Source organism: Erpetoichthys calabaricus, chromosome 3 (assembly GCF_900747795.2).
Source record: "Erpetoichthys calabaricus chromosome 3, fErpCal1.3, whole genome shotgun sequence".
In the NCBI taxonomy this organism is placed as follows: Eukaryota; Metazoa; Chordata; class Cladistia; order Polypteriformes; family Polypteridae; genus Erpetoichthys; species Erpetoichthys calabaricus.
In genome coordinates this window covers 294813233-294838003 of record NC_041396.2, presented here as the reverse complement: position 1 = coordinate 294838003, position 24771 = coordinate 294813233, and the positions used below count along the sequence as shown (strand labels likewise).

Sequence of the window (24771 nt, the reverse complement as noted above, 5' to 3'; positions counted from 1 at the left end):
CCAGTCTGCCAATCCAGAGGCACTGTCCCTGATGTCCATGCGATGTTGCAGAGACGTGTCAACCAAGACAGCCCTATAACATCCAGAGCCTTGAGGAACTCCGGGCGTATCTCATCCACCCCCGGGGCCCTGCCACCAAGGAGTTTTTTGACCACCTCGGTGACCTCAGTCCCAGAGATGGGGGAGCCCACCTCCGAGTCCCCAGGCTCTGCTTCCACATTGGAAGGCATGTTAGTGGGATTGAGGAGGTCTTCGAAGTACTCCCCCCACCGACCCACAACGTCCCGAGTCGAGGTCAGCAGCGCACCATAACCACCATATACAGTGTTGACACTGCACTGCTTCCCCCTCCTGAGACGCCGGACGGTGGACCAGAATCTCCTCGAAGCCGTCCGAAAGTCGTTCTCCATGGCCTCCCCAAACTCCTCCCATGCCCGAGTTTTTGCCTCAGCAACCACTGAGGCTGCATTCCGCTTGGCCTGCCGGTACGTATCAGCTGCCTCCAGAGTCCCACAGGACAAAAGGGACCGGTAGGACTCCTTCTTCAGCTTGACGGCATCCTTCACCGCTGGTGTCCACCAACGGGTTCGGGGATTGCCGCCACGGCAGGCACCGCCTACCTTACGGCCACAGCTCCGGTCAGCCGCCTCAACAATAGAGACACGAAACATGGCCCATTCGGACTCAATGTCCCCCACCTCCCTCGGGACATGATCAAAGTTCTGCCGGAGGTGGGAGTTGAAGCTACTTCTGACAGGGGGCTGTGCCAGACGTTCCCAGCAGACCCTCACAACACGTTTGGGCCTACCAGGCCTGACCGGCATCCTCCCCCACCATCGGAGCCAACTCACCACCAGGTGGTGATCAGTTGACAGCTCCGCCCCTCTCTTCACCCGAGTGTCTAAGACATGTGACCGCAAGTCCGACGACATGACGACAAAGTCGATCATCAAACTGAGGCCTTGGCTGTCCTGGTGCCAAGTGCACATATGAACACCCCTATGCTTGAACATGGTGTTTGTTATGGACAATCTGTGACGAGCACAGAAGTCCAATAACAAAACACCACTCGGGTTCAGATCGGGGGGGCGATTCCTCCCAATCACGCCCTTCCAGGTCTCACTGTCATTGCCCACGTGAGCATTGAAGGCTCCCAGCAGTACGAGGGAGTCCCCAGAAGGTATGCCCTCCAGCACCCCCTCCAGGGACTCCAAAAAGGGTGGGTACTCCGAACTGCTGTTCGGTGCATACGCACAAACAAGAGTTAGGACCCGTCCCCCTACCCGAAGGCGGAGGGAGGCTACCCTCTCGTCCACTGGGGTAAACCCAAATTTATAGGCTCCAAGTTGGGGGGCAATAAGTATGCCCACACCCGCTCGGCGCCTCTCACCGGGGGCAACTCCAGAGTGGTAGAGAGTCCAGCCCCTCTCAAGGAGATTGGTTCCAGAGTCCAAGCTGTGTGTCGAGGTGAGCCCGACTATATCTAGCCGGAACCTCTCGACCTTGCGCACTAGCTCAGGCTCCTTCCCCTTCAGAGAGGTGGCATTCCACGTCCCAAGAGCCAGCTTCTGTAGCCGAGGATCGGACCGCCAAGGTCCCCGCCTTCGGCCACCACCCAACTCACACTGCACCCGACCTCCTTGGCCCCTCCCATAGGTGGTGAGCCCATGGGAAGGGGGACCCACGTTGCCTTTTCGGGCTGTGCCCAGCCGAGCCCCATGGGTGCAGGCCCGGCCACCAGGCGCTCGCCATCGAGCCTCACCTCCAGGCCTGGCTCCAGAGGGGGGCCCTGGTGACCCGCGTCCGGGCGAGGGAAAACGCTGTCCAAATTTTGTATTCATCATAGAAGGTTTTGTTGAACCGCACTTTGTCTCATCCCTCACCTAGGACCAGTTTGCCTTGGGTGGCCCTACCAGGGGCATAAAGCCCCGGACAACAGAGCTTCCTAGGATCATTGGGACACGCAAACCCATCCACCACGATAAGGTGGCGGTTCGAGGAGGGGCTGTCCTTTTTTCCTCCTTGTTAATCCGTTGCAATTCCTGATTCACTATCTCCACATCATCCAACCTCTTCTCTCTCTCATTCTTTTCATTCATAAGCCTCTCAAAGTACTCTTTCCATCAGCTCAACACACTCTTCTTGCTTGTGAGTACGTTTCCATCTTTATCTATTATTACCCTAACCTGCTGCACATCTTTCCCAGCTCGGTCCCTCTCTCTAGCCAATTGGTTCAGGTCATTTTCTCCCTCCATAGTGTCCAATCTCTCATACAACTCATTATACGCTTTTTTTTTAGCCTTCGCAACCTCTCTCTTCACCATGCGACTTATCTCCTTGTACTCTTGTCTACTTTCTTTCCGCATCTGTCTGACGATCCCACTTCTTCATTGCCATCCTCTTCCTCTGTATACTCTCCTGTACCTTCCCATTCCACCACCAGGTTTCCTTTTCCTATTTCCTCTGTCCAGATGTCACACCAAGCATCTTTCTTGCTGTCACCCTTATTACATCTGCTGTAGTTTCCCAAATGTCTGGTACCTCTTCACTACAACCCAGTGCCTGTCTCACCTTCTCCATAAACTCAACCTTGAAGTCTTCCTTTTTCAACTCCCACCAATTGATCCTTGGCTCTGCCCTCACTCTCTTCCTCTTCTTGATCTCCAACGTCATCCTACAGACCACCATCCTATGCTGCTTAACAACACTTTCCCCTGCCACTACTTTGCAGTCTTCAATCTCCTTCAGATTGACTCTTCTGTAAAGGATGTAATCCACCTATCTGCATCTTCCTCCACTTTTGTATGTAACCCTATGTCCATCCCTCTTATTAACAACTTTGAAAAATGGCTGTGTCCACCAAGGGGACACATTGTGTAAAAGTGGCAAAGTTCACTGATCAAAGAAGTCAGGACTGCACCAGATATGAAACTCAGGCTGCCTTGCATTGTTATGAATTTGAATCATCCTTGCGGGATCTGTGAGGGAGACTTTGCAATTTTTTTCATCTCGGTTTGCTATCAATGTTGAGAATTCTTCAGAAGCCTTGCACTTGAAAGTTAATGAAGTGCAGTGCAATTGTGAACTTCAAAATAAGTTGGCCCAAGTTTCTTGGCTTATATTTCAACCACCTGGGCATAAGTAGAATTTGTTTCCAAGGCTTTGCAAACATAATATACATTATTATTTAACCTGTGGTACCATTTCCCATGGGTTGGACTAGCAGCCAGGAGGCACAACTGGATAAAGTAAATGACAAACGGCATCAGTTGATAATAACTGACAAACTATACAGACGTCACAAAAGGCACAGTAGCCATTTAAACCAGAAGAGAGCTTTAATCACAGGTACGTTGTACTTCAATAGTTAGTGTTCAGCCTCAGACAAATGGGCTGATCCTCATACAGACTTTGGGGCCCTGTACATACAGGCTCAGCTTGCCACAGTAGCTTTACAAAGTTGTGAATTGTAGCTCTCCAGGTGACCTGTCATTCCTGACACTGACTTTTCTCAATATTTCAAAGACCTGTGTTAACTTCTGCTCGACACTAATATAGCTCTCTGACTCCTGTTTACTACAACTCTCACTCTATGTCACTTTGTAAAGTTAAAGCATTAGAACAATCTGGACCAGAACAGGCCATTCAGACTAACAAAACTCACCAGTCATTTCTACTTCTTTTAAAATAAAGTACTACAGTCTACCACACTACTTGGAAGCCTATCCCATGTATCTGTGGTTCTCTGTGTAAAGTAAAACTTTTTAATGTTTGTGCAAAATTTATCCTTAACAAGTTTCTAATTGTGATCTTGATGAACTCAATTTAAAGTCACAGTTTCGTTCCACGGGTCCATCAGTCCTTATATTCCAGGAATGCTTGAGACGGCTGGGTTGCTGTAACTTTAACTAAAAATGAAGACTTAAAAGATTTGTTTGGTTAGAGTATCAGGTACCCAATGAAAGAATATCTTTAGAATACTAGGTCTGTTTTTTGATTAGTGATTATCCTTTGGTATTAATGCTTTTAAATCCGTGCACAAAAGTGGGTGCTGTGAAAGATGAATGTTCTCTTCGTTCCCTTGTACTAATCCTTGTCTAAGGAGTTAAGCAGAAGTAAGCTTTAAAAACATGCTTTGCTGAGCAAGCAGAAAAATATTTGTCAAAAGGACTCAAGGTCTAAGCACTTCACACATGAGACTGCCTTATCACGTTTTCCCTTAGTTTACATCTGAACGCCATAACAAAGGGGCCAAGGAATCAAGTTGCACAAGGGGCATTGAAGGGGCTCAAGGATTGTGTATAATAAAGTGTCGACTGTTGCATTTCATAATGAATATTAAATCACGCATGCTAGGGGTATAAAAACTTTGCCCCACCCAACAGACAGGGTTCAGAAGAGCCCTGACACTGTCATGTAATATTGATTGCCTGCTTTTCTGAAACCTGCTCACTGTGACGATGGAAAATAAAGCTGCAATTATAACCACACCTGCTGTCTTGTCTAAGTGATCGTCCACAGTGCATGCGTGAGCTGACAATGTGCCCAGTGCTGCTGGGGTTAGTCCGGCCTTCTATGATCCTAAATTGATGAAGTGGACTGAAGAACATTATGTTATGTTAAAACACACCACAAAGTACATTCTCCTGATGTCCATCTTTTCCTTCTGCACTTCCAAAGACAGGCATGTTTTGTTAACAGGCAACTCTAAATCCTGTGAGTGGGTCTATGATTGATTGGACCCCACCTCACCTTCCAGGAGTGGTTACTGTATTGTACTTGATGTTGTCAGGATAGATGGAATTAACTAAAGTGGGTTTCACAATGTTTTTTATATTGGAGATGAGGGTCTCTTTCAATAAGATACAACAATTGGCTCTGAAAAGTTAAGCATTTGAAGAGAAGCTTGTTCGTACAACCATTTGCTTAAATGAGTGATGAGATAAAGCAATATTTTGAATATAAAATTAAATGAAATAGTTTTACAATTGTCTAAGGACAATGGATGCTTTACGGGATTAATAGAGTTTATTGCAAATGCAAACAACTTTGCTGCTCCTAATGCTATCAACCCTTCAGTGAAGGCCAGAAACCAGTAATATTTTTGTCTTCTCTGTGGCATTCTTGTAGGGGTATTCATATTCTTTTCAATTTTTTACAGCAAGATGGAGGAAAGGTTCAATGAGTATTACAGAAGGAAATTGTATGAAAGATAGGTTCTGCAAAAAGGAGAAAGACAGCACTGTGGTTAGTGGCAGAGGTCCTTTGGGATCAACTACAGAGTTTTATCACATGTGCTGGTTTTCTGAATCCACTTACAGATGCCTCTTCTGTCCAGGAACAAAGCAACAGACATCCCCACATCACCCACCTCTCTGACTTTGCTCTCTCCCTGGTAGACTGCCATTTGCTTGGCTGTGTCCCGGCACAACAGTTTACATCTCTTACATCACTCTAATACTTATTTATTTAGATGGGACGGTCCACAGCAGGGCAAGGCAATAGGAGGGGTAGGCCCGCCTTCTGGAATGGGCAGAACTAAGCTATAAAAGAGCTCACCTCTGTAGGCATCACATAGGACTCCTTCTTGGACTGCGGACTGTTCTTGGCCAGAGCCTTTCTCACAGCTTGCTCTAGTCTCAGTTCTTTTTCTAGTTTGTTTGCAACAATTAGATTTAGACAAACTAGTGAAAGGCAAAAATGAGTCTCAGCAAGACTACTAGTATAAGGAGCAGTGGGGGACGAGGAACCTCTAAATCAATGATTGTGCCGATGAGTAGGCAAAGAATGAGCTTTGTGTCCAGGTCCAGGGCAGCTCCTGTTAGCACTTTATTCTCAAGCGGTAGCAGCTATAAGGCTGGTGGTGGTGGCGGCATTGGGGTTGGTTTTAGGGGTGGAATTGGATCTCCACTTTCTAGAGGAGCAGAAGTAGGATTAGGTGGAAGATATGGTGGAGGATTCAGTAGCAGGCTCGTTGGAGGACTAGGTACCGGATATGGTGGCGGATATGGTGGCGGATATGGTGGCGGAATGGGTGGCGGAATGGGTGGCGGATTGGGCAGTGGAATTGGCAGTGGAATGGGTGGCGGATTGCACGGTGTAATGGGTCCACCAAAACCAATCACAGCAGTCACCGTTAACCAGAGTTTACTGGCCCCTCTCAACCTGGAAATTGATCCCAACATTCAGCAAGTACGAGCCCAGGAAAAAGAGCAGATCAAGATCCTCAACAATCGCTTTGCCTCCTTGATTGACAAGGTAAGTCTACCCATTTAATAAATTCAGTTGGGATCTGATAAGGATAAGCACTTGTAAAGATACAAGAAATTGAATGTTTTAAGCTAACACATCAAGATATTGGATTGAAGAGTTGGAACATTTAACCATAGCACAAAAGATCAAGAAATTCATTTTATTGGCATTTGTTTCCAAACATTATCTGTTGGGAACATTTCTAGTTGTGTCGATTTTGAAATATGAAGAAGGCAAGCATGCCAGGCTATTTGCACCTTAAATTTGAATGGCAGTCGATAATGAAGCATGCTGCAAAGATGGCTTTTAACTTATCTCTGCTTTAATGATGTCTTTATAAATAAGGCATAATTGTGCTTTTGAAATATATTTGAACAGAACTGGTGTGTAAATGCTGCAGAGATGTTTTCTGCGGATTGGTTGTTCTTATTAGAGAGCTGTAAGAAGGCAGCACTTTAACTAAAAAAGAATAAAAAGCAAAATGGTTACTTCTGTCTGAATGGCACCTGTAGCAGCAATGTTGGTGTTTATTAAAAACTAGTCATTAAGCCCGTTACAATAACGGGCGCTAGAACAGTAAATGGCAAGGGACCTTTTACTTCATTAAATTTTTTCCGTAAAATGCCTGTAATTTTCTCTGACAGTAATACTGACTTTGCTGTCCATAATATGCGTTTAATTCTCTGCGACAACAGTGGGCAATCAGCAGATTCTCCCCAGCAACTGACGTAATGTGCGCGAAAATAAATCTACTTTTACTTTACACTTTACCGGGCCAAGCTTCTTAATCGCAAATCTGATATAGTCAGAGTGAACACTTGCACAACAATGGTGAAGCTGGTCTCTGCGTCTCAGTACCCGACTGGATTTGTCGTGTTTTCTGTTTTAGGTCTTACCTCATTTACCGTATTCCGATTGGATCTGCCGCGTGATATTTTATAGGTCCCGCCCTCTCTGTCTTGTGTGACGCGTCAGGCGGCCTTTGAAGCATCTGCTTTGAAGTATCGCTCCGTGCCCTGCGCACGCGCACTTCACCAGAAGACACGGACACATGGACGCACACGGGGATTTTATTAAAGAGGATGTCACCTATAGTCATAGCCTCGGGCTGTCTGAATCAAACATTTATGGGAGTTGAATTTCAATTTTGTTTTGCACAAGAAGGGATACAGCGTCAGATCTGGGGGCGCTGCAGCAAACACCCCCAATGTTCTGCTGCTGCCAATAACAATATAAAGTACCTCTTCTGAGTTCCTCCAGCTATGTGGTATAATTAGGATTTGGTTGTACACAGGGGCTCTAACATATTTTGACAACTTGTATATAATTTTATTTCCACATAAATAAACATAACCATGTACAGCAATAATTGGATTTACATTAGAGAAATATTGGGTGCAATTTGAGTCACATTATCAAGTCTACAGATTCTTGAACCAACATAAATCTATAATCTAAGTAGAGTTGATTCATTTTTTTTACTTGCCATTGAAAAGAATTAACATAATGACTGCTGACATGTAAAAGGGATCTACTTGTCCTTCCACACCCTTCTGCTAACCAATCACACCTGAAGAAGGTGTCAGAACGAGATCAGCTAAGGCGTGGCTTTCAATGGCAGTGCTTTACAATGAGAGAGCTGCAAAGATGAGGAGAATCAAGATGGCGTTACTGTTATGTTCAGTGCACTCCAGTATAAAGAAAGGAAAAATGTTCTTCGACACTGTATTTTCAAAATGTAATCTGGCAACCTTATAATGATATTAGCACATTTCATTAATATGTTAATGCTCAGTCCACTCAGCTTCGTTTCTTATTTGCACCTATTTGCAGGTCCGCTTCCTGGAGCAGCAGAACAAGATGCTGGACACCAAATGGAACCTCCTGCAAGAGCAAAGTGGTAGTGGTCCAGGTGGTGTAAGATCTAATATTGAACCCATGTTTGAAGCCTACATTGCTAATCTGCGTCGGCAGCTGGACGGCTTGAACAATGAGAAAATTAGGCTGGATTTAGATTTGAAAAACATGCAAGGCTTGGTGGAAGACTTCAAGAACAAGTGAGTTCACGAAAATAGAGCAATTTAAATAAGGCAGGTGATGCTGAATGTGAAAATGCTGATTACGTACTTCGAATATAAAGGGGTAACAACAAAAGTGCAACTTATTGTACTCCAATAGGAAGGTACATGAGTGTTAGGCAGAGTTACAACAAGAATGAAACTAATGAATAAATGCAAGAGGAAGTAGTATGGAGTGAGACTGCTGTCAAAAATAACTCATAATAATTTAATTCTTCATTTCACACGTGTGGATTATCCTTTGCCTTCTGAAAAGTAAGCCTGAGCTTCTGAAAATTTCGAGTACAAATCTCAAGAGTGAACAAACTGTCATGGTCCTCGGGGGGGCAGATTGCAGAGCTCAGCGGGATGTGCACATACACAGGGAGTGGGGGTGTTAGGGATTTCAGACCCAACGCTTAATAAAAATGTCTTTAATGGAGAGTTGAAAGGTCCCAATGATCTTTCCTGCTGTGTGCACTCTCCATTGTAGGCCCTTGCGGTCAGAGACACTGCAGTTCTTAAACGAGAGAGAACAGATTTATGCAAACCTGCCTTCACAAGATAAGGTTTGCAATAACTTCCACCACCCGATCCTATCTGCTCATCTGTTAGGTTTAACTTTATTGTCAAATTTAATTGGAAACATCCAAGCTGGCCTTTGTAAAATTGTGTGGCTCTTAGTCTGCCTGTTCTTGGTCTTATATGTGTATTCTATTTTCCCTATTAAATGTAGCCTAACTTGTGAAAACTTCAGAGAATTCATGACAATCTTTTAATTTTGACAACTGCATCCTACCCATCAAGTATGTCCAGTCCCACTTGACATGCGGAGTTCATCATCCCATCCCACCCTGCTTGCCTCTGTGGGGAATTTTAGTTGATCTGCCAAAGCCCTCCTTCTTTTTCACCCCATAATGATCATAAAATACAGCGTAAGCTCCAAACTTTAAGTTATTATACATTTTATCTCAGTACCAGAAGAAAAAGAATTACTGTGCAAGCAAAAGATAAGATGGAGTGGAGGTGATTTAAATTAGTTTGAGGTTGCAGATAAAGAGGATGATATGTGTCCAAATGGCTCTAATATGAGAGCAGATGAAGGTACAGGACGACAAGAGGAAGCTGATGATGGTTTAATACTAGAATAGGGAAATAAGTAGTAGCTTCACAATGAATATATGTGAGATATACCTGAATATTAAATAATGAGGTAAAATAAGAAAGACCCCCAAAGGTAATGTGAAATCTCCCCTCAGGGATCAATTAAGTATCAATCATCATCATTAATATTATTAAAAGGGGTCAACTAATTCAAGCAGTGTTGGCAACTTGCTGTAGGTTTATTGGTAAAGTAGTCAACACATTATTTTCACAATATCATCTGAAGATCATAAAGCACAATCAGTCCACTACAAGTACGTTAGTCACAACAAAACACATGGCCACAGCCACATTTAAAAAGTAATGTGGAATTTCATCTTAAAAATAGTAATTTTGGAATTCGTCATAAACAGTTAATGCGTTACAATAAAAGTCTTCACACTCTAAAAACTGAGCATCAAAGCACCATAACTTATGTGAAGAAAACTTATACTACCTAGGTATTAGACTGGTTCAAAGCCTACGAACAGTAATGATGTAATGACACGTTAACAGTTCCACTAAACAGAACAAAGAGAAACTCATTCTAAAATATCTCTCTCTGTTATAAAAGGACATCTTGAGATGAGACGAGACGAGACTCTATCCAAGAGATTGTTTCAAGTGGGTCCTGCCCTCCTGTCAACCCTTTTCAGTTACCGGTCCTCTCACGTCTCATTCGTGTGAATGCTTTTGTCAGACACAGTTCTTGCACTCTCAGCTCTTATAAATTTTTACATTTTCCTCACTTTAAGTTTCCAATAAAAGAATACTTATTATTTGGACATTATCGATTACTTGGGCATTTATTGGTTACTTTGCAAAATAAATTATTACCTGCTAAAGATGTGGATCGGTTTGTCAAAGTCATTAAACACATGTCTCACGGACTTCATTTAAAAGATTCAGTATGTTGTGACTCAAAACAAAAAAAGTGTTAACAGAAATTTCCTAAAGCTTTCGTTAATTCAACAGATGTGACTAAGACTGGCTTTCCTGATAGTCGCCGTAGAGATAATCGTCATGAACAACACACTTATCACGAAAAGTAGGATTGTAAAATTGTGAAGATCTATAATTCAATGATTATACCGTATAACCCCTATTTGCTCAAACAATTTGATTGTCAAATTAATATTGAGTATTGTGCATCGGTTATGAGGATTAAGTACATCTACAAGTACTTTCATAAAGCGCATGATAGAGTACACGTAACTATACCCAAAGAACAGTCTCAGGAAGAAGTTCAAGCATATTTAGATACTCGGTACGTCAGTGCAATAGAAAGCATTTAATGGAATTGCCAATGCACGGTCAAAGTCATTCTGTTGAATTATTACCAATTCATTTACCAGGTCAGAATATGATTCAATTTAAAGACGGTGAAGAAGCTGAAGCTTTACTGGTAGCAAAAACTAAAAATACAACATTTTTGGCTTATTTAGAACTTAATAAAACTGACATAAATGCAAAAACATATACGTATCCGTAAATTCCTCCACATTACACGTGGCAGAAACAAAAAAGAAGTGTGGCATCCAAGAAAAATTAATTGCACAAAAGTTGCTTGATTAAATATTATATCAGCAAAAGATGTCGAACGGTTTCATTTAAAATTGTTGTTACGTGAATTGAAAGGAGCAACATCATATAAAGATGTTCTAACTATAGCTGGTACTAAGTACAGTACAAGAAGCGGCACGAGCAGCTAGATTATGTAAATCAGACAATTATATGTTCGAAATGATGTCTGATGCCACTTCTGTAATGATGCCTGACAAATTAAAACACTTCTTCGTGTACCGAATTATTACGGGTGAAGTTGATGTTTCAAAATTATGGGAAGCGTTCAAAGGACCATTATATGAAAAGTCTAATGAACAAACGGCTGTTTTGATCATCAAAGTGGCTGGTGCATAGCACCTGCCCTGAGGTTGGCGAGCAAAATAAGCAGGGGGCACAGCACCCTAGTAATAATTTAATATTTCGGAGATTATGCAGCATTTAATGAACTGATCATTTCAGGGAGGTAAACACAGAAGATCTTTGGCAGATTTTATGTGGCAAATAGGATGAGATGGGGTGACAAATTCCAAGCCACCCACATGTAACTTTACAAATACAGATAATGTCACATGGCAGGCATGAAAGTAGCTGCACAACTACACATAGCGCCATGTGGCTGAAGGAGAAAGTGTAGCCGAGAGCACTGACTGCCACTCAAGTTAACACATTTGTGAGACCATCTAAATCCCCCTGAAAACAGTTTTTAAAATCTACATATTACTTTGTGAACTTAAATTGGGCCTAATGCAGGGGTTTGCATGGGTAAGCTCTACAATTGCTGGCTTCTGTGTTTCACCCAGTGCAGCCAGAACTGTCTACAGCCTTGCAACCACCAACATCAGCTGTTTGTAAGATGAACATTGTCTTCAGTGTAAAAATAATACAAAACTTATGTAACTCTGACTGAGGAACTTAACCTGCCAGTGCTATAGACATATGAGATATATGAAATATACCTGTAAAGTCCATTGGAATGGGGTTCAGTGAGGAAAGAAACAATTCAAAAATGATTTTTTGAATTCATTCAATTCACTGTATTCATCTGTTCATGGAATACAGACTAAAAGCATTTGCATAAGATTCCAGCTATAATAAAATTACAGAAATAAATAAAGCATCAGTCATTTATGTGTACAAAAGAACAAAGTGGGAAAAGGGAGACTGCTTTTTAAAAAAAGTACAGTACAGTACAGTGCAAGGGAAAGTGGAAATGTCAGTAAATGTCAGTAATGCTGAAAGTGTAATGTGCCAGCTTCAGACTCATGGAGTCTCCACCCAATGAATAACACTGGAGTGGAATAACACTGGGACATGGAGTAGAGTATCTGAGAAGAAAAGCAACACATAATCATTCAACACTATTGTTACGTAGAAAAATATAAAATCCACCTGAAGCTGAGCGTGTTTAGGATGGGAGAATAAGTAGGAGAATCTTGGGTTGCTGCTGGAAAAGGTGTTGGTGAGGACAGCAGGGGGCATCCCTGGGCATCTATTGAAAAGAGTAGGGTGTTCTCGATGTACTGGCTAAAATACCCATCATGGTCTAACTATTCTGGCCCACTGATCATCCTCTGTCTCTAACAGTCTCTTTCTTTCAACCCTATATTAACTAATAGCTAATGTACAGGGGGGCGGCACGGTGGCGCAGTGGTAGTGCTGCTGCCTCGCAGTTAGGAGACCCGGGTTCGCTTCCCGGGTCCAACCTGCGTGGAGTTTGCATGTTCTCTCCGTGTCTGCGTGGGTTTCCTCCGGGCGCTCCGGTTTCCTCCCACAGTCCAAAGACATGCAGGTTAGGTGGATTGGAGATTCTAAATTGGCCCTAGTGTGTGCTTGGTGTGTGGGTGTGTTTGTGTGTGTCCTGCGGTGGGTTGGCACCCTGCCCGGGATTGGTTCCCTGCCTTGTTGGCTGGGATTGGCTCCAGCAGACCCCTGTGACCCTGTGTTCGGATTCAGCGGGTTGGAAAATGGATGGATGGATAGTGTACAGGGAGACTATTAACATAAAATATCGACTGTCAAATAATCAAGGGTATGGGTGGTATAGTTAACCCTCAAATCCTAAAGTAATGCACATGAAGTTAACTGTTGACACTAATTTGGCCAGTCAGTGTAAGCGTGGGTCTGTACATGACCAGGTCCTTTAATGAACGGCCATCCCACCTGCAGTTGAATTCTGCCTGCTATTTTGATAGGCTAAACTGAACAGAAGCAATTTTTAAAAAGCTGTAATTTTTTTAAATATTATATTCTTGGAAAACTTAAATACATTTTAAATATAATTAACTGATTGATTGATTCAGTCATTCATTCATTAATTTTTTTATTACTGTTTAAGTCCATTCAGGGTCATGAGAAACTGAGATAAAGCAATATATATTAAATGTGCACGAATATAATTATAAAACATTCATTCATTTATTCTCCACTGCTTTTCTGAAGCCAGGTCACCTGGGTCAACAGTCATAACAGTGAGGCCCATACTTCCCCTTCCCCAGCCACATCTGCTAACTCATACTGTGGGATCCCAACACGTTCCCAGGCTGTATGGGAGATATAATCCTCCCAGCAAGTCCTGGGTGTTCCACGTCATCTCATCCCAGCTGGTAGAACCCATAAAACATCCACACAGACTCTGTGTACTTAGGCAGGCAATGGCGAACTGACGAAATACTTTGATTTTTACTCAGGTATGAAGATGAAATCAACAAAAGGGCTACAGTGGAAAATGATTTTGTCCTGCTGAAAAAGGTAAAAATATGCATTTTAACAAATAAAATGTCATTCAGAATGTTCAGAGCCTATTTAAATAGCATAGGATCATGGAATTTGTCAAAATTACATTTGGAAAAATACTCCATGCCACTCAGATTCAGGTAATACTGTAAGTTGATGCCAAACAGTTCACAGTTGCAGCATTTGCATGCCACTTTCTTCTCTCTAGGATGTTGATGGTGCTTACATGAACAAGGTTGAACTGGAGGCCAAGGTCCAGGCACTTCAAGATGAGATTAACTTTTTGCGTGCCCTCTACGATGCGGTAATCTTCTTAATTTGTCAGAATGATATGACATAATTGAACACTGAGACATCACAAGTTGTTGATGTTTCCTCTGGTTTGTAATCACAGGAGCTCACCGAATTACAGAATCAGGTTAAAGACACCTCAGTGATTCTAGAGTTGGATAACAGCCGCAATCTCGATCTGAATGCCATCGTGGCAGAAGTGCGCGCTCAGTATGAAGACATTGCCAACCGTAGCCGAGCAGAGGCTGAGACCTGGTACATGCAGAAGGTAAGCAAAGAAGAAATGTGCCGTATTATTATTAGACCCAGACATGACAGAGGAATAGAGAAGCGATTCACATATTAACATAAAAACATCTTAAGACTTTTACCATTCTTGTAGTATGAAGAGATGACATCGTCAGCTGTAAAATACGATGATGATCTGAAAGACACCAAATCTGAAATTTCAGACCTGAAGCGTTTCATCAACAGACTGACAGCTGAAATTGAAGCACTCAAGGGACAGGTAAGCCATTAAGTTCTCATTCTACCATTTTATATAAACATGTATAACACACAGAAAGGTTTTCTGCGTCTTGATGCCCTGTGACTAAGAATCACAATTTACATCGGGGTGTCTAAGCTCCAGTCCTGGTGGGCCGCAGTGGCTGCAGGTTTTCATTCTAACACTTTTCCTAATCAGTGACCAGTTTTCACTGCTAATTCACTTCCTTTTCCTTTCATTTTAATAGTCTGTTTTTAAGGATTCAGTCCTCTGAATTTATTCCTTTCTTCATTAAATGGCAGCCAAACAGAAATGAGACGTGAAATGAGCCAACAGATGACCAGCTAAACTGGGATTTCAATCTCCAACCAATTTCCTTCCACCCAGTCTCTTAATGAGAAGCTGATTCTTGCTTGTAATTAAAGCAGTTATTTAATTCCACAGCTTGTTGCTGCTCTCATTCTGCCACAGCAGACATTTCCAAAACTGTTAATTTATTCTTCTAAGACCACTGTCAAAATATATTGGTGACCTGAGAGATCAACCTTATTGAGACCTCCAACTTTCTTTATTTTCAGATATTGTGTGGTGGGTGCAGGAATGCTGGTCTGTGGCAGCTGGTTTTGTGTCTCATTATTGTATGGCTGCTAATTAAAGAAAAAGAGACAACTAAGCGGTCTGAGTCAAGTTAATTACAATTAAGGCAAAAAGAAGTTAATTAGCAGCAAAAACAGGTTATTGATGAAGAAGATGGTTAGAATGAAAACCTGCAGCCACTGCGGCCCACCAGGACTGGAGTTCGACACCAGTGGTTTACAGGATTATTAGATATAGTCCAAAACCACACTTCATAATGGTTACCAATTTAAACATCGTTAAATTGTTTTTATCCTGTCAAGAGGGCAAACTTGGAGACTGCAATCACTGAAGCCGAGGAACGTGGAGAGCTGGCTGTGAAAGATGCAAAGGCCCGCATCGCTGATCTGGAGGCCGCCTTGCAGAAAGCCAAACAAGATATGGCCCTGCAGGTCCGTGAATACCAGGAGCTGATGAATGTCAAGCTGGCCCTGGACATTGAGATCGCCACCTACAGGAAACTACTGGAAGGCGAGGAGAGCAGGTATGAGAGTAACTCACCTGTCACTGTGGAGAGAAATCCACACGGTATTTTTAGTGAGACAACAGCCATGAAAGTAGTAGCACCTCATTTAAAATTGAGAAAAAAAAGTAAAAATATAAATATGATATGATCAAGATAAAATTAGAAAGCATCAAAAGATTGTAATACTGAGGCTTAAATCAACCTGTTTTTCTGCCAGGCTCAGTTCAGGAGGAGGTGCAGTCACAGCAGTCCACGTTCAGACATCTTCTACTAGCGCTTCATCTGGTAAGCAGTAGAGTTCAATGAAATTCTATTTTTTTTTTTTTGAGTAGATTATCTTCATTATTTTAGTGAATACTGGAAGAAACACACTGAGGCACTGAAGCTGTAATATGACAACTATGTCCTTTTTATTTTTATAGGTGGAGGTTTCGGAGCAGGAGGAGGAATTGTTGGTGGAGGACTTGGAGGATTTGGAGGTCCAGGATTCAGCAGTGCCATATCACGTAGTGGTGGCGGTGGCACCTCAGTCGGAGGCATGTCTAGCATTACAAGCTCCTCAAGCAGTACGACTCAAATGACAAGACGCATTTAAAACAGAATGAGTTTCTTTCCCTTTGATTTTGCAAGTTTCCTCTTTCATCAACTCAACAAGTGCAACAACCTGAATGCTTTCTGAAAGCTTTTTCCTTGTATCTCTTTTTCTTCTAAGTTCAACCACCCAAAAGCAGAGTTTCTGCTAAAGAACACCAGATATGACACAGTGAGATGTGATTTAGAAAGGTTATGTAGTATTAGATGAAAAAAACCTAAGTCATCCTTAGAAAAGATCGTGTTTAAAGATAATGGAGCTTACTAAACAATTAGGAACACAACAACAGAAGATCAGCCCAATATAAGCATTGACCATTGAATAGTAAATTGTTTTTTTTTTTTTTTAAGAGTACATTATCACCATTATTTTAGTGAATACAGAAAGAACCATGCTAAAACTGAAGCTTTGAAGTTGTAATATGACTTAACTGTGTCCTCTTCATTTTTATAGGTGGAGGAGCAGGAGGAGGAGGATTTGGAAGTGCAACAATGGGAGGAGGATATGGAACTGGAGGAGGAGTAGGATATGGAGGAGGAGGATTTGGATCAGGAGGAGGATTTGGAGGAGGAGGATTTGCAGGTGCTGCAATGGGAGGAGGATTTGGAGGAGGAGGATATGGAGGTGGAGGTGGAGGAGGAGGATTTGGAGGAGGAGCATTTGGAGGAGGAGGAGGAGGATTTGCCACATCACGTAGTGGTAGCAGTGGCGTCTCAGGCGGAGGCATGTCTGGGGGACGCATAAGGAGCTCCTCAAGCAGTATGACTCAAATGACAAGACGCATTTAAAACAGAATGAGTTTCTTTCCCTTTGGTTCTGCAAGCTTCCTCTTTCATCAAAGGGTACCACTCAACAAGTGCAACAACCTGAATGCTTTCTGAAAGCTTTTACCTTTTATTAGTTTTTCTTATAAGCTCACCCACCCAAAAACAGACTTTGTTTCTACTGGAAAACACCAGATATATGACACAGTAAGATGTGATTTAGAAAGGTTATTTAGTATTAAATGAAAAAAAACTTTGTTATCCTTAAAAAGGCCGTGTTAACAGATAATGCAGCTAACTAAACAATTAGGAACACTACAACAGAAGATCAGACCAATATAAGCATTGACCATAATTAAAGGTCCTCTCCACATTTATAAAGCAGGCTTTCACGGCAGAGCACTAAACAGAATTTCCTAAAGATAAGGACAAGTCCCACATACTTAGTTTTCTGGTTTAGTTCCTGCTGCCATCCACATTCCACATCTGATCAAGTGAACCTGGTCTGTACACTTTCAGGACTACAATCCCTGAATATGTAGAACTTTCCACTCTTTTTATCTCCCAGCCCCTAAGTAAAAGTGCCAACTTGCTCAGTTTCTATCCATAACCTGTGAGCAAACAGATATTTTTGTCAAGCTTTTCCTCATTTCAAGAAATAGGCCAGGATCTGCAGAGAACACACTTGATTACATATCAGCACACTCCAATACTTCACTACTTTACTGTATAGTAAAATAAGTAAACAATTTAACTTGTATTCTGTTATAAGAAAAGTACAACCTTATTGAGCATTCCCAACAAAATAGTTTTGTATTCATTGCAAAAATAACAAATGTTTTATCAGGTGCTACTAAGACTATGACTCTGCCCAAGTGAGACTCCAAGGAGTTACCACATGCTAGACTACAAAGAACCAATGAGATCAAGTAGATGAAGTGTGTGTATAGACACTGGCTGGGTCATCGAGTGCCATAATTCTCAGGGACTTCTGAATGTTTCCTCAGAGAACAAGGAAGCAGCCTGTTTGACACCTTGAGGAATGCTGAAAGTGGGCATCGTGTCGTTCTTAACATGAATTGTCCACTCAGGATTAGCTATGGCTATTGTTCCAGGAGAGTTACTTGCTCTTCATCCTTTGTGTTTATCATTCATAAGATTATGTATACTTCTTTGTTTTGAATGCTCTGCTACTAATAAGCCATCTAAAATAATCCTGATTTATTATTAGTGAGGAATAGCTGAAGATGAAACCCTAACAACTGCCCTCTGAAACAGATTGGCTCTGTATTGCAACTAATTCAATAAAACTGTATTGACCAAACATGTGGTGGTGTATTGTTTGACATTTGTGCGTACATCAAGACAAGTGCACAGACATTTGATTTTCATTTTTGGCAATTACATTAAAATTGACTTTACACATCCTGTTGAAGCTATGAACAACCAACTGTCACAAGAGAAGATGCAGCCCATTCAACACTGTAGCAAGAAACAGAGTTATAGTGTAATAGTGCTATTCTATTGTATATTTATACACACATAATGAGTTATCCCAACAAATAAAGTCTGCTTTGGGTATTAAAGCACATCTCTACACACCATTGGGGGTAATCAGGTGCTCCCACGGTGTGGTAATCTGTGCACATTGAAGGGTGCTGCCAAGAAGAGTTCTGAAGGGCACGATGGCCACGGGAAACAAAGGACTTCCAGAAAGCTTATCAACCTGTCAGCAGGGATCATACAAGCCAGCTTGTTGTAGTAGAAACTCCTTGTGTGAAAGAGTAGGGAAAAGAAGGCAATTCAAAGTTAAGCTTTATCCCCTGGTATTACAGTTGATAACAAGCCAAAAAAGGTGGAGTTCGGGATGAAAAATGAAAATGCTCTCCCACCTGTTTAGCATAAAATTTTTATTTTCTAAACAACAATGGATTTTCAAAATGTGTTACACTACAAAATATCAGATCACAAACAAAACCAAAACACAAGGCCAAAAAAAAAAGTCAGAAAATGGCAGATGCTGGTGTGCTAAAGTGCCTAAACTATCCAATATTTTAATATCTGGCTCTCTTACTACTAACAATGTCACTTAGTCTGTTGTGTAGTAACAGAAACAGAAGCATAGAGACTGACAGACAGCAGGGAGACTGGGAGCATTAGAGGACTGACCCTTGACACACTGGTGACAGAAAAGATGATGATGGCAATATTAGAGTTCATCGTAACTGATGCTGACGGGCAAATTGGTCAGTTGCAGTTGTAAATTGTTGGTTAAAGCAGAGATAGGCATTTGCTTCACATAATACAGGTAAGCATTATCAACTCTGAGTCATTTCTAATTTTTAACTGGTCTCATAAAACACAAAATAGACAATCTATAACCACTGATATGCAATAACATTTATAAAAGCACTGCTGTGACAAACTAGCTGAGCAAAGTTTGTCATTTGGTTGGCAGGAGCTCACCTGCAGGTAATACTTCAGGTATGACTCTGGGTCTGTACACAAATCAGTACAGACAACACCATTTGCAAATGTTAAAGAAGAAAATAGGAGAATGGTTTACATGTAGCAGAACAACCCAAAAAGATTTACCTTTTGTAAAAGAGATAAGACAGTGATAAAGAGATGAGGTAACAGCGTGATCACCCGTAAATTATTGAAGGTTTGCACAAAAACAAAAGCATACAATAGGAGTGTGCAATATGTTTCATCTATAATAAAATCTTCATTGTTGTTTTAATGATAATTATCAAGTATGTCACTCACTTTGCAAAAAACAATCAAAACCACGCCACCTTGCCTGTGTTATGATACATCATCAGTGTGAGCCTCTCCCAGTGTTCATTGTGTTAACTGTGAGAAAAGGAATTGTACCAGCAGAGTTTGGGCACTCAGACGTTATCTGTTAGTATTAAACATTAACAGATAATGGAGTTCAGTGTGGTTTCCTTACCTCTTTGTGGTGGTTTGTAAAAAGCGGCACATTATGAGACACAACAGAGAGGCTATGGAGGTTAACCGGATTCAAAGCCAGAGCATAGCGGTACTGCGCGTGTGGTAAATACCAGTTACAATGGGATAACTTAAAGTCACATGTGATCACATTTGCTTTCATTCCTCCTTCATACTGCTTGATTACCTTCATTTTTGTGTTTAGATCAATTGAATTTTTCTATCTGTAATTGTAAGATACTGTAAATGTAACTGAACATTGTCGAAACAGCTTTAGGTAATAAACTGAGATCGAGATGAATGAGTCATGGTGTATGGAGCAGGTGTGGCAAAAATTGTTGTCCCTCTTTAAAATGCAGTTTAAGTGAAATTGATCTAGTATGTAGCTCCATAGGTGTCAGGCAAAAAAATGTAACAGTTGGACTGAATTATCAATCCGTTCAAACTAATAACTTTTATTTCCGTAAGAAGCACATGCCTATTTTCTTCTACTTCTTTCAACTGCTCCTGTTAGGTGTCGCCACAGCAGATCTTAATCAGCACTGTGTCCAAAACTCTTTTCACCCCTAAAATACTCGACAAATTGTTCCTTCAGGATAACCTCTACCCCATTTCTGTTTTCATCCACTCCATGCCTATTGAGCGTGTTTTATTTCGTAAGATATCTTTGTTGGGGTCCTCAATTCCAAAGCACACTTTCATTCTTTTTTTTTTTTTTTTTTATTTTATTAATTTTACTGTAATCATTCCATACAAATAGATCAATTTTTACAAAAGATAGGATTGAAAAACAAGTCGCCCCCCACCCCTGAGAGAGAGAGCATGGCAAACAGAGTAAAACTTAAGGGTTGTAAACATACCTAAATTGATGAATTTAATAGGGCAATAGAGATAAATGGAGAACAAAAAGAAATATGGAGATAATTGCTTACTCAGTGCATTATGAGCTTATTCTAAGATATTATTGATTAGATCCTGCCAGGTTTTGAAAACATTCTGTACAGATCCTCTAACTGAATATTTGATTTTTTCCAATTTCAAATAGTATAAAACATTGGTTTCCCACTGACTTAAAAGTGGAGAGTTAGGATTCTTCCAGTTTAGCAAAATAAGTCTGCGTGCCAAAAGCGTAGTGAGTGCAATCACAGTTTGTTTGTCCTTCTCCACTTTAAACCACACTTCTACCATAGCCTGAGGTGGGCAGTAATGAATATCCACTTGAGTGGTGGAAAACACACACAATTTGGGGAAACTTGCAAAAAAGTACCAGTGCATCCCTGTTTCAAGCAGGCCTTCTGGGAAGGCATTCAGCACCGGTTGTAACAGGTAACCAGGCTGTTCTGAAGCCAGATGCTGTGGACAGACCGATGCTTCTGTCACACAACTTGAAGTTTCCTCAGTAGAATTTCACAATTGCTTCATTTTTTTCTTATATTTCTTGTGCAATATTGGGCAGAACTTGAAGTTAATCATTTTTTTAAAAATGTTATTGGTTTGGGTTTTTTATCTTTGTGCAACATACAACATAGATTTATAAGTGCTATTTTTTACCTGTGCAGTATTTGACAGAAATTTGGATTTTTACACTATAGTACAGCATGTTACTTTTTTGTTCTTGCTCATAGGCTGCACAATTCACCTTATAGCAGAGCAGTTTATGTTAATCCAGATTGTACTGTTCATGCCCTATAGTTGAATTATGCTTAGTATTTTATTCCCTTTAGATTTATACCTTGTTTACATTAAGGGTAAGTCTCTGTTTAAATTGCTCTCATTATAATTGTAGTTGTGTTTACCCAAAAATATCAAAGTTCTGCAGCTTCAGTATGCTTCACGGGATTCTGGCAGTTCACATAGAAATAGAGAAAAAGCTGATATTGCAAAGTAAATAAAAGTTCTGTTTAAAGTTTATATATGTTGTTTGTTCCTTAAGTTTTCTAATATAGTTGAACCATTTGTAAATGGTCAGAAAACTGTATGCCTGTCCCATTTACAAAGTGCAAGTGGGTCTTTCAGTCCATGCTAGCAATGAGACTAATTCTAAACACACACTGACTTAATTAATACACTGTATCATAGATAAAGCTAAGAAGGGTCTATCTCATGTTAACTTCAGGGGTAAAAGGCTGTACCATAATCTATAATCTATCTATAGAAAAATTTATTCTATTCAAATTAATCAAACACTAATATAAGATTTAACTTTAAGCATTATCATTTTACGACTGTCTCTTACAATAAAAGTTTTGTTGGTCTTTTACGTAAATCCTATAGGCCACTTTGAAATTTTTTGCATTGTTTGATTTTAATGTTTTCATGTTATTTAATTTTAGTTTTAAGTAAAAAAAAATAAGACATGTTTTCCTTAACTTTTCTTTCCATTAATCTCATTGTTAAACTACAATAGGTCAGGTCAGGTTAGGTTAGGTTAGGTCAGGTTGGGGAGAATGCAATGGTATGGCATATTGCTTGGCCTTGTTCAGCAGCTCGGGTGCCCAACAAATTAGGGTTATGTGAGCCGGATCACCTCTGGGGCATCACACCACATGGCCGTAGTGCCATAACTGATGCTCCCTCACAATGCAGGTAATGTGTCTCATTCGGGACTCCATGAGCAACTGCTCATTTCACACAAAGTTAAACCAGCAGTACCCAAGGGTTCTCTGAAGACACACAGTACTGGACGAGTCAAGTCGTGCTCTCAGGTCACTGGATAGCGTTCATGTCTCGCAACCATATAGCAAAGCAGGAAACACCAGGACTATAAAGTCTTGGACCTTTATCCTTTTGAATAGATACACCCCTATCCACCTTTCCAGTGTCCTCATGACCCCCCATGCTCTCCCAATCCTTCTATTGATCACATAGGAAGTCACCAGAGACATGAACATCACTGCCGAGGTAAGTAAACCTCACAACAAGGTTGATAATCTGGAGGAGTACACAAACGCTGTGATTGGCTACATCTCCAAATGCATAGAGGATGTTACTCTTACCAAGGATGTTACCACAAAAGCCAACCAAAATCCCTGGATGATGAGAGAAGTGCACAAGCTGCTCAAGATCAGAAATGCAGTCTTCAGATCTGGAGACAAGGCCGCCCTCAGGGTGGCCAGAGCCAACCTGTCTCGCGCTATAAGGAGAGCTTAGTGGGCATACGCGCAGAGAATTAACAAACACTTCAGCAGCACCAGAGACACACGTCGTATGTGGAAGGGCCTTCAGATGATTACAAACTACAACCCCAACCCAAACTGCAGCGATGGTGATGCCTCCCTACCGGATGAGCTGAACAACTTCTTTGCACAGTTTGAGGCACAGAACAAACAGCCTGCGAGAAAAGCAACACCTCCCTCCACTGACCAGGTACTCTGTCTGTACTATCCAGAGTCAATCCACGCAAGGCTACAGGACCTTACAACATACCTGGTCGTGTGTTCAAAGAATGTGCCAGTCAACTGGCTGGTGTCCTCACAGACATCTTCAACACATCTCTGAGCCAGTCGTCAGTCCCAGTATGCTTCAAGATGACCACCATCATACCAGTGCCGAAGAAGTCATCAGTGACATGCTTGAATGAATACCGACCAGTTGCACTCACGGCAATCATCATGAAGTGCTACGAAAGGTTAGTCATGTCACACATAAAGACTAATCTCCCTGCCTCCCTTGACCCTCTTCAGTTTGCATACCACTCAAACAGGTCAACTGAGGATGCCATATGCTCTGCCCTTCACCTCTTCCCTGACACATTTGATAAAAAAAGACACATATGTCAGGATGCTATTCATAGACTTTAGCTCCACATTCAACACAATCATCCCTCAAAATCTGGTTGTAAAACTGATCAGGTTGGGCCTGAACACCACTCTATCCAATTGGATTCTGGACTTCTTGACAGGGAAGCCCCAGTCAGTTCAGATGGGCGGCAACACTTCCAGCATCATCACACTGAGCACTGGAGGGCTGTGTGCTTAGTCCACTGCTCTTCACCCTGCTGACTCACAAGCCACGCACAACACCAACCACATCATCAAGTTTGCGGATGATGCGACAGTGTTGGGATTGATAAGCAGGGATGATGAAACAGCATACAGAGATGAGGTGGAATGGCTGTCTGCATGGTGTGAAGACAACAATCTATCTCTCAATGTCAGTAAGACAAAAGAGATAATCGTGGACTTCAGTAAATCACATCCTGCCCACATCCCACTCAGCATCAACGGTTTACATGTGGAGACTGTTAGGAGTACCAAGTTCCTCGGTGTGCACATAACTGAGAAACTTACGTGGATGCGTAACACCTTATCACTAATCAAGAAAGCCCAGCAGAGACCACACTTCCTGAGGCGGGTGAAGCAAGCAAGTCTTCCCCTTTCCATCCTCACCATGTTCTACAGAGGCACCATTGAGAGTGTCCTGACCAGCTGTATCACTGTCTGGTATGGCAACAGCAACATCTCTGATGGCAAGCGCCTGCAAAGTATAGTGAAGACAGCAGAGAACATAATTGGGGTGCCTCTCCCTTCACTACAGGCCATATTTTACAAACGCAGTGTCCGCAAGGCCTGCAGGATTGTGCAGGACCACTTACACTCCTCACATAGAATTTTCACACTTCTGCCATCCAAGAGAAGATACTGCAGCATCAAAGCCAGATCTGCCAGGCTGCAGGATAGTTTTTACCCCCAAGCTGTCAGACTCCTTAACACCATGTTGCCCCTGGGATCTTCCACACGGCCTCAACCACCTCTAAAAACAGAACTTTTATACATGCGAGCCACTGTCCTACAAAGACGAGTGTGCAGGTAGAAAAGAACTGAAAATCT

The 24771-nt window shown here is 41.7% G+C and overlaps 2 protein-coding genes and 1 long non-coding RNA gene across 3 annotated transcripts in view; 2 read left to right on the top strand and 1 right to left on the bottom strand.

The window, feature by feature from the left end:
• The window catches only part of LOC127527195 (uncharacterized), a 42301-nt gene extending 24286 nt beyond the window's left edge, over window positions 1-18015 (bottom strand). The window contains exon 1 of the long non-coding RNA XR_007934497.1: window positions 17540-18015. This is a non-coding gene — a long non-coding RNA (uncharacterized LOC127527195). The remainder of the gene's footprint in view (window positions 1-17539) is intronic.
• LOC114669683 (keratin, type II cytoskeletal cochleal-like) overlaps window positions 1-24771 on the top strand; it is a gene marked incomplete at its 3' end in the record, with an annotated part of 137214 nt that overhangs the window by 83158 nt on the left and 29285 nt on the right. The gene's annotated exons all lie outside the window — the stretch shown is intronic.
• LOC127527190 (keratin, type II cytoskeletal 5-like) lies at window positions 5634-6291 on the top strand. Its single transcript, XM_051925104.1, has one exon. The coding sequence runs from the start codon at window positions 5701-5703 to the stop codon at window positions 6274-6276; it is 576 nt and encodes a 191-aa protein (XP_051781064.1). The 5' UTR covers window positions 5634-5700; the 3' UTR covers window positions 6277-6291.